Source organism: Amphiura filiformis, chromosome 16 (assembly GCF_039555335.1).
Source record: "Amphiura filiformis chromosome 16, Afil_fr2py, whole genome shotgun sequence".
NCBI lineage: Eukaryota > Metazoa > Echinodermata > Ophiuroidea > Amphilepidida > Amphiuridae > Amphiura > Amphiura filiformis.
The window spans coordinates 3,495,598-3,506,614 of NC_092643.1; the positions used below are offsets into that span (position 1 = coordinate 3,495,598).

Genomic DNA, 11,017 nt, shown 5'->3' on the forward strand with positions numbered 1-11,017 from the left:
TCCGTGCGTGAAAGGTCTTTCCGATGAACTTTTCCGGTCCTGGCTATCCCACAATGCATCAAATTTAGACCACTTATCGTACAAATTTCTGTCAAATAATTTCAATATTTTCGAAGTTTTTGCTTATATTTTCATAAAAAAGGCATTAATATTACTTATAAATCCTGAATCTTTATTTTAGATTTATTTTTAAATGAAATATCATTATTAAAACGAATGCCATTTAAAATTAAATTTTATTAACTTAGGTGGTCTGTTCATCCAAATCAAAACATGGCGTAGATCAGATGATGATTGTCACAAGATGATAGTCATCTGAACAATGATATTACGACCAACTTAGGCCGTGAATGCCCTTCTGTGTTTACTAATGCATTAATCATTCTGTTGCTTAACTAAAGTTTTGTTCAAGAAACGCAGCGTTGCAACAAACAAGCTGGAAGTATGGATGATAATGGTGAGTACACTTTTCTGTTTCACTGTCATAAATCTGTGTGAGTCAATATAACATTTTTGATTTGCATTGTTTGAGTCAATATTGATATTCTTCTTAGTCTAGAATTGATATATGCCATGGTCTGATACTGAATGTGTATCTGTATCTGTATCTGTATCTGGGTCTCCAGCAAAACGGTAGATCCGCATCCCGCTAGAGTTTGGACGGGTCGCGGAGCTAGATGACGTAGTTTTGCTTTCCCCCATTAACAAGATGATCAGCGACGGCTGTCTTGAATTGTTCTAGTTTGGTTATATTAATGATGGCCTCTGGGAGATCATTCCAATGGGGAATGGTTGATGGATAAAAACTGGTACTGTAGACCTTAGACTTGGCATGAACCCGGTGGTATGAATACTGGTGGGATCTCCGGTGGGTTCTGGTTTGAGTTTTGAGTTCATGTTGCACATCCACAAGTTCATGGGTAATTTTATACAGCATGTTGAGCCGGGCTATTGTGCGTCTAGTTTCAAGCAGTGGCCATCCGAGTTCTTGAAGCATGGCTGTCACGCTAGCTTTCCTAGTGTAGTTGTTACAACACATTCTGGCTGCAAATCTCTGTATACCTTCAAGCTGTTTCTTTTCTCCTTCAGTAAATGGAGCCCAACCGCAAACACCGTATTCCAGCTTTGGGCTAACCAGAGATTAGTAAAGGCGTGATTTCACATTCCTGCTACAAGACTTGAAGTTCCTTCTGATAATACCAGTGGTCTGCTTGGCATTGGTGGTGATCTTATTTATGTGGGATGACCAGGTGCAATCACTGCTGAAGATAAGCCCAAGATATGGGTGGTTGGTTGTAGTCTGCAGGGGTCTGCCATTGATTTCATAAGGGTGGATAGCTGGGTTCTTCTTGGTGGTCATGTGCATGACAAAGCATTTGTCAGAGTTGAATTTCATCTCCCACTCACTTTCCCATCTACACAGGGCGTCCAGGTCACTCTGAAGAGAGGCAGCATCTGACGAGGAATTAACTTCCCTATACAAAAGCCCATCATCTGCGAAAAGCCTGGTTTTTGAAGATACATATGAAGGAATATCGTTCACGTAAAGGAGGAACAGTAGCGGGCGAGGACTGTGCCCTGGGGCACACCTGATAAAACTCCTGCTGATGTAGAACACTCTCCTTCAAGAACTACTTTCTGAACGTGATGTTAGGAACCCTGAGATCCAATTGTAAATATGTCCAGTAATACCGTAGTGTCTCAATTTCAGGAGAAGTCTTTGATGGGGGCGCGATCAAACGCCTTAGAGAAATCTAGTAAAATTGCGTCAATCTGCTCTCCCTTTTCGATTGATTTCGCGATATCCTCTACTGTGGTGAGTAGCTGGGTGTCGCAACCTCTCGTCTCCTGAAGCCATGTTGGCAGTCATTGAGTATGTTGTGACGCTCTAGATGGTACATTATATGGCGGTGAATGACATGTTCAAGACACTTGCACACAACGGACGTGAGCGATATAGGGGCGATAATTACTTGCATCGCTTTTACTGCCTTTTTTGAACACAGGAGACACATTAGCAGTAGTCCAATCATCTGGGAGTTCACCAGTGGATATAGATTGGTTGAAAAGAGCTGACAAAAGTGGAGCTAATTCCACGCTACATTCTTTAAGGATTTTATTAGGAATGTTGTCTGGCCCAGAGGCCTTGGAGGGATTGAGATCATGCAGAAGTTTTTCTATGCCAGCAGCCGTGATTTCAAGCGGATCAATATCAGGAAAAATCTGTTGTAGTCCGGGAAGGTTTGGCGTATTTTCGCGGGTAAAGACGGATTTGAAAAATGAGTTCAAAACATTTGCTTTGCCAACATGATCGGAGGCGGTTTCGGTGCCATTTTTAATGGGTGCACACCAACATTGTCTGTTCGCTTTGATTTTACGTACTTCCAAAATTTCTTTGGGTTCTGCTGGAGGTCTTCTTCAAGCATAAGCGGAGATATACTCATTGTGGGCTTTATTCAAGTTCCTCTTATCGCTTTCGGGCGCTTTTGAAGAGTTTGGAATCTTCAGGATTTTTGATTTACATTGTTTATTATACAGTCTTTGGAGCTTTCTGCTGTGGCGACGAAGTGCGGGGGCGAACCAAGGCAGATTAAACCTGGTGGAAGAGTATTTGGAAGGGATGTATTTTTCAGTAAGCTGCATAAGGGAATCTCTCAGGTGGATCCAACTTTCATTAACAGATCTTGACTTCATGTCTTGGAGAAAACACTGACCAAAGGTTTGCAAATCCTTACGAAGATCATCAAATTTACCTTTTTTATATAGGAAAAATTTGCGACGAGCAGGTTTGGCTGTTGAACACCCGCTGTTAACATGGATCTTCACCATGCTATGGTCACTTAATCCGGGTAATACCTTAGTGTACTCAACAATAGTGGGGTTAGAAACAAGGAACAGATCCAGAATGCTATCTTTCCGGGTTGGCTCGGTAACAAGTTGATCGAGGCTGAAGAAGTTGCAGATGTCAATAAATTTCTTACATTGAGCAGTAAAATTGCTACCAGTTTTAACAGACTGATCAGGCCAATTTATGTCTTTGAGGTTAAAATCACCTCCAAGCCATATTTCACAGTTTCCTTTAGTTTTCTGGTGGAGTTTGGAGAGAGACAAGTTCAGCAAATCAATTGGTTCATCGAGGTGTCAGGGTTGTAGAATGCCCCAACATACACTTTTTTTTCTTTGGGCCACATTCAACACGAACCCAAATACATTCAGAGTCAGAATTTAAATCATCAAGAAGATGACAGGAGAGGCCTTTGGCGGCTATCAAGACTCCTCCCAGCCATCAGGACGATCTTTTCTAAAGATGGCATACTCAGGTGGAAATAACTTCGGCATCAAGGATGGAACTGTTTAGCCAAGTTTGGTGCCAATTACAATGTCTGGCTTTTGTTCATGAAGAATTGACAGGAACTCAATTGTTTTGTTTTTATACTTTGAAAGTTTATGTTTAAAATGGTGAGTTTTTTCGCTCTAGTCTTTTTTTCTGGTTTAGTCTTATTTGCATGCTTTTCTTTAGGAGTGCGAGCAGAGTCAAATCTCTTGGTTTTGCCTTTGTTTAACTTTGGGGATGATGTAGCAAGTGGTTGCACATCATTCAGTGACTGATCCGAATCCAAAGGGCTAAACGGGTTTTCCGTTTGAAAATCAAAGTCAATATTGATCAATGAGTCAGAGTAATTTGGATGTCCACATCCATCACAAATCCAGGACGTGCTTGTATTAGCAAGAAGGTTGTAAGTTTTACTACTCATGTTGATACAGGTAGCATGGTTCCATTTTTCACACTCTTCACACTGGATACCCTTTACAGGATAATACCCTACTTCATCACCACAGATTCCACACGGTGCTGGAGGGTCATTAAATGAGGAGCCTGATGGAGGACCTGGATTTGGATTAACGTCATTTCCAAGACCAATAATCAGAACATGGGTCCATGATAGACCTCTTGAGTTTTTGAGAGTTTTGATGAATTGTTTGCGTGAATTAAGCATTGTTGTTCCAAGAAGATTTGTAGTACCAAAATCACATCATCTTCACAGTCGGCAAATCTTAAGTCTACAGTTGTACTTACAGTCTTGTAGTCCCTAGTGTTCCCAATACGGGCCAAAGTGAGCACCAATCCAATAACAAAATAACTAATGGTAGGCTTCATACTAAATATACAGGCTGATAAAAACTTTGCACTTTAGATGTCGAGTACGATGTAGCTGTAGTGACTATACAAGATGGCTGATTTCACATACAGAACTATTTCAGTGTTCACAGAATTGTTTAAAAATGTCATAAAAACACAGTAACGATGAACAATAAACCAACACGCGAATCCTCAAACATATATAAATGCTTAAAAATGCGATAAAAAGACCAGGATGGCCGGAGGAAACGCGAAAAATAAAGGATTTAAAAAGCTAAAAAATCCCCGCGAAATTAAAAAGTCGTCTAGCTCCGTGACAGCGCCCTCATGTGCGCTACTAGACTGCGCGCGGTGCTCAGTCTCCAATGATAGTCATTTATCTATTGACCGTACTTTGAAGTTATGTTATGACTTATGTCATGAGTATCCATGTGATACTACCATTGGGGGCGCTACCACAGAGCATACCTTGAGAGGACACTTGGCTCGTTTGCATGGCAGTCGGACTCTCCATTGTATTTGTTCATTTGTGTATGGAGAGCAATGGCGACCCTTCATTGTATTTGTTCATTTGTGTATGGAGAACCATTCTTGGAGCCCATGGGACTCAGGCTAGGTCCTCAGGTAGAGTCAGACGCTGTATATACTAGAAACGCATATTCTTAAGTCCGCAAGTTTATTCAATGTTAGCATTAAATTTGTATTGCCCGGCAGCGCGCGCAATGGAAAAACCTGAATTTGTTACAAAGGAAATTAAAAAAAGTCGGGTTCCACCTGAGTACATATTAAATGGGTGTAGAAATTGTTCTGAAAATATTAATTAATTTAGACAAACATACGGGATATAATGAACCTTTGACATGACGCCATGATGACATGATTTTATTAGTCGTTTTATATCACCTATACCGTGTGTCATAATACCAATATTTTGTAATTTTATATAAGAACTAATATTTTGCATCATAAATGCGCAGTCCATATGTACAAACGAATACTAATCTTCAAGATATTAAGCTTTAGAAGACTTCAAAATAACATGTCACTAAGCAGGTCATAGGTGCTGGCCTTGTCCTATTGTACTTGTTCATTTGTGTATGGAGAGCTCACTGACCTGTATAGAGGTCAATGGGAGCTAGAGCTTCTTTACGGGGCACTATCGGTTTCAGGGCGTAATTCATTGAACTCAACGGGCTGTTACATGTATTTGAAGTGCTTTTATGTTATTGCAAAACGGATCGTGGCGAAAGCTAATAAATAATTCATACCAGGGTTTAATTGATCTGGGATGCGGACATTTCATTATTCGCAAACCGCCGGGATTCGATATAGGTTTGCGTTGTAAAATGAAAATGTGAATAAGAGTGTCATCCCCCTGGCGCTACATGAATCGAATCCATAGGCCCAGGCGGTGGTGGAAGCGATATCGCCAATTTTGATGTCGCCATTGGCAGGGCATAGGAAAAATATTTCCTGTCTGGGAACTTAAACTATGTTGCTTTAAATTTTCTGTGAAATTCGCGAGCGCCTTGTCGCTCGCCCTTAACGGTTGGGGTCCAGGGGCTCAAAAAGCCTAAAAAGCTCATGGATTTTAGACTTTTAAAAGTAAGAAATCACCATTCTGAGGCTCTAATTCAGGCATGAGAGTGGGCTTTGATAAAAAACCTTTCATAAAATTGTTGACACCCACCTCTTCGGGTATGTGGGAGGGGCCCCCCATGCGGGGGGGGGGTACTAATGTGCATGAAGAATGCATTGTATGATAAGAGTAATGTGTAAAAATACGCTACATTTTATGCTCTACAATACAACAATGAACAAGAGTTGAGTGTTGGACTTCCTCATCTTCAGAATTATCTTGTGGGATTCATCATGTTCATTTCCGACATGGTCAAGTAATTATAGCATAAATTTTAATAACATGTTTTTCCTGGCCTTACACACACTCTAACCCATCTCACAAACCTTACTATAAATATACAAACCCAACTAAGCCTAACACCCTTGCCCAACCCCAAAAAGAGAATTAGGGGTGAAATTAATTTCACCCCAAAATCGGACCTACATCATGTATATAGCATGTTTAGTATTATTAAATGCCTGAATATATAAAGTTTCAATTACTTTATTTAGCCTCATCTCATCAAAATAGCTATTTCATGGCTTATTATAGGAAGGAGAAACCTTTCACATAATTTTGGAAATTAAAAAAAAAAATCTAAAATTCTGAAAATACAAAAAATACTTTTTTTTTTGCATGCAACAGTTTTTTCTTGCAGGTTAGAAATTTGATAAATAGGTCCATACATGCATTTTGTATATGATGACCTATTTATCAAATTTCTACCCTGCAATAAAAAAGCTGTTGCATGTAAGAAAAAAGTTCTTACCCAGAAGAAAAAAGCTTTTGCATTTAAATCTATTTTTTTTGTATTTCCAGAATTTTAGAAAAAATTTTCAAATTTCCAAAATTATGTGAAAGGTTTGTCTTTTATTTTGTTAGCAATAAAAATAACAATTTCCATGAAAATTGAAATGAGGCAAATTTAAAGTAATTAAAACGTTATAAACACATTCATGCAATACATTTAAAAATATTAAATATAGGTCAGATTTTCTGTCATTTTCAGGTGAAATCATTTTCTACCCTAATTCCCTTTTGGGGGTAAGGGCAAGGGTTTTGGGTTATGTTAAAGGTTAGTTGGGCTTGGGTGGTTTGAATACATGCAGTAAGGTTTGTGGGTGGGTTGGTAAACATTTCAAAAAAACGTAAGAAAAAATTATATTTCTGTGACCTCCAATTTTTTTTCTGGGAACGGCGCGGCGCGTTACCCCGGATTTCGAGGGCCTGGCCATTGGATTAACACATAATCATGAAATCTTCACAAACAATTCTAAATTTGTTATGTGGTGTCAAAGCAAAATTATCTCACTCTAAAACCGTCGGGGTTCGACAAAGTACCCCACTGTGAGTATGTTAATTTTCCATTTGTAATTGCTAACCGTGTATTTGGAATGGGGCTGTCAGCCCTGTATCTTCGCCAGCCTCGTACGTCACGTGTTGCGTGTCCTATGCCGCCTGCATAGGCCGATTACACCACAGCTGAGGAGAGAGAAAACAGAGCCCGTACCACCAGTCAAAGTCTCCGCATCATCCGATAATGAGGGCCGATTGTTCCATGAAATGCCACAGGCGAGACTGCTACGCAAGTACCGCGTATTTTAATGGTCTATCGCGTAACCGTAATTGCGAAAGCACGCAACGCTCTATCGCGTATACGCGAAGGCACGCAGCGCTGGCGTGATTGTTAGACACGGCACGATCGAACAATCGGCCCTCATGAATATATGCGAGAATTCACACTATACAATACACAGGGACTTTGACTGTTGATACATGGTCTGTAATATAGTCTGTGGATGACACACATTCGATGGTAGTAAATGGGCATGTTTTGCATTGGCGCTTGCTCAAGTTACAAGTAGTCTAGCCATGAATTTGCTCACATGCTCATGAGCTTCACATGCAAGGCTTGAGGCTGTTGCATTTGAAATCTAGTCGGATTCGCTGAAGCATGACACTGTCACTGTACAAAAAAATGTATATGGAAGTGCAGAAGTAAACACAGCCGATCACGACGGGTGATCGCATCAAAAATGTGGCTAAAATTGCACTTCAACAACAGTTTGGACTGTTCAAAATATAGGCAATCTTTACTCAAAAACTTTGACTTGACTCATCAAAATAACTTGTCAACATTTATCACTTTTAGCAGAATAAATTAATACATCAACAATTGCAAAAAATGCAAAACTATCGTGTGCAAATTCGAAGCTAGAGTTATCATTATCAAGTAAGTTAGCGTGTAGCATTACGCAGCATACCAGTCAGGCCAAAAAATAAATTGTTTGCTTGTCCACAGATCACTTTCAGAAGTTGGGTCGGTTGGGAAAGGTTTTTTATTTTATTTTCTTTGTTTTTTAATTATCTTTTTTTTTCCACTTACGGTACCAAAAGTATAATGTGAATTAAGTACCGTGATTCGTCCGAGTATAGTCCCACGCCGAGTATAATCCCACCCCACAAAAAAAAAAAAAAAAAAAATTTTTTTTTTTTTACAAGTTATTTTTTTCGGTTTTGAGTGTCCCTGGACCTGAACCTAGATGCTAGGATCATTCATGGTTGACCTAAAAAAAAAAAAAAAAAAAATTTCAAGATATTTTGTATTTTTAATATGAAAATTGATCATTTGTATTCATGTCATACTCTATTAATGATTTCAAAATGCATTGAATTTGAATGCATTTTGAAATCATTAATAGAGTATGACATGAAAACAAAGTATCAATTTTCATATTAAAATACAAAATATCTTGAATTTTTTTTTTTTTTTTTTTTTTTAGGTCAACCATGAATGATCCTAGCATCTAGGTCTCAGGTCCAGGGACACTCCAAAACCGAAAAAAAAACTTAAAAAAAAAAAATCTTTTTTTTTTTTTTTTTTGAAATTGAGTATAATCCCACCCCCAATTGTGAAAAATTTTCACATAAAAAACGGGTGGGACTATACTCGGACCAATACGGTACTTGTTTGTATGTAAAACACTCACTGGCTACAGAACCTCGACCGAAGACAAAATCAAGGTTAACCCTACCTTTTGGCATTGTACAAAATGTACACAGCTAACTTCTACCAGTACTGGGCCAGTAATAAGCATTTATCACTGCGCCCAGTACTAGCACCAGTACTGGGCTAGAAAAAGTCAGCGCTAGCACTGGGCAAGACAAAGTCGGCGAGTACTGGGCAACTACTAGCGAGCTACGTATAAGGCTCGCAATTGTGCCGGATCAGTGCCAAGTGCTAGCCGACTTTAACTGGCCCAGTAATTATTTCACCAGATCTGGCCAAGTACTTGTGGGTGACGCGCTTATACTAGCGAAACTGTTCCCAATCAATTATGTTTTGAGTTTTTTCACCCGTTTCACCATGTTCACGAGTCTGGTTTTGAAGCCAGTTTTAGGCTTTTAAATAATATTAGAACTTCCTCGTTAGGATATGAATTATAGGCCCCGATGCTGAGCCTTCAGATAATAAAAATGGCAACTTTTTTTAAAGCAATTTATATTAAAAACAAGCCTGGCTTTGTCAAGCCTCATGCATACGCATAGGCATAGCAAATGCACGAATACCAGGCCTACGTCTACATGTCTATTCCAACATGTACTGTATAAATTATGTAACACATTTTTGAAAGTTTGAGTAGGCCTAAATAAGGAATCAGTACAAAGAGAATTGTAAATTGTAACGGCCTTCAAAAAAATGATACGGTAGGCCTACATGCCTTGTGTGTAGCCGAAATGCAGTTTATTTGGATCAGCTTAGGCCTAGGCCTATTAGTTTAACGGTTTCGATCAGTGTTCTTTCTTAGTGAAAAAGCAAGTGCAAGGCAATTTTAGAGCTAGGCCATAGGCCTATTTGTAAATAAAAAATCCATTTTAGGCTAGGCTATATTTTAAAGGTGTGAATCGGAAATTTCACTATCTCTTTTTTATCAATGTTAAGCCTTTTTCTAAAACTAGTCTTTATAATTTTTTTTTTTACAAAAACGATGTGGGGTTTTAGACTGATGGGGTTCCGACAAAAAATAATTTTTTCTAAAAGTCGTTTTTAATTGAAAAGGTTGCTTTTTTTATGAAAAGTAGCCTTTTTCTAAAAATATGTCTTTTTAAAAAAAAGTAGGCCTAACCTTTTTTTCTAAAATGCCATCTTTTTTTCATTTGCCATCGTTTTTTTTTAGCCCCTGTATTTAGAAGATTTCAGACTGACATGGTTTCAGACTTTTGGGTTCTGCCGAAAAGGAAGTCTTGCTTTTTGTTTTTTGAAATGACATCTTTAAAAAAGTCGCCTTTTTCGGAAATGATGTCTTTAAAAAAAGTTGCCTTTTCCCTGAAATGACGTCTTTAAAAAGTCACCTTTTTCTGAAATGGCATCTTTATGAAAAGTCACTTTTTTCTGAAATGACATCTTTTTAAAAAAAGTCGCCTTTTTATAAAAATATATTTGAAAAAAATCACTTTTTTTCTGAAATGACGTCTTTTTACTAGTCGCCTTTTTTCTGAAATCTTTTTAAAAAGTCGCTTTTCCCTAAAATGACGCCTTTAAAAAGTGACATTTTTCTGAAATGGCGTCTTAATAAAAAAAAGTCGCTTTTTTCTGATATGACGTCAAAAAAGTCGCTTTTTTTTCTGAAATGACGTCTTTAAAATAGCCTCTTTTCTGAAATGAGGTCTTTTTAAAAAGTCACCTTTTTCTGAAATGACGCCTTTAAAAAGTTGTTTTTTCCTGAAATGACGCGTCTTTAAAAGTAATTTTTTCTGAAATGATCAATCAAAATGTCAATTTAAAAGTCATTTTTTCTGAAATGATCAATCAAAATGTCTTTTTTTTTTAAAGTCGCTTTTTTTCTGAAATGACGCTTTTTAAAAAGTCGCTTTTCCTAAAATGACGCTTTAAAAAGTCGATTTTTCTGAAATGGCGCCTTTATAAAAAGTCACATTTTTTTCTGAAATGTCTTTGTAAAAAAAGTCGCTTTTTTACGAAATGACGTCTTTATAAAGTTGTTTTTTTCCTGAAATGACGTCTTTAATAAAAGTCACATTTTTTTCTGAAATGTCTTTTTAAAAAAGTTGCTTTTTTACTTAAAATGACGCCTTTAAAAGTTGTTTTTTCCTGAAATGACGCCTTTAAAGTCATTTTTTTCTGAAATTATGTCTTTTAAAAGGCGTGTTTTTTCAAATGTCTTTTTTTAAACAGCCGCCTTTTTCTAAAATGTCTTTAAAAAGTTGCCTTTTTCTGAAATGACATCTTTTAAAAT

The 11,017-nt window shown here is 37.8% G+C and overlaps 1 protein-coding gene across 1 annotated transcript in view; it reads left to right on the forward strand.

Annotated features, from left to right (window-relative positions):
- The first annotated feature begins 272 nt into the window (after nucleotides 1–272).
- Nucleotides 273–11,017, forward strand: part of LOC140135430 (differentially expressed in FDCP 8-like) — a 52,544-nt gene continuing 41,799 nt past the window's right edge. The window contains exon 1 of the mRNA XM_072156926.1: nucleotides 273–457. Coding sequence (XP_072013027.1) covers nucleotides 445–457 — 13 coding nt within the window. The 5' untranslated portion in view covers nucleotides 273–444. The remainder of the gene's footprint in view (nucleotides 458–11,017) is intronic.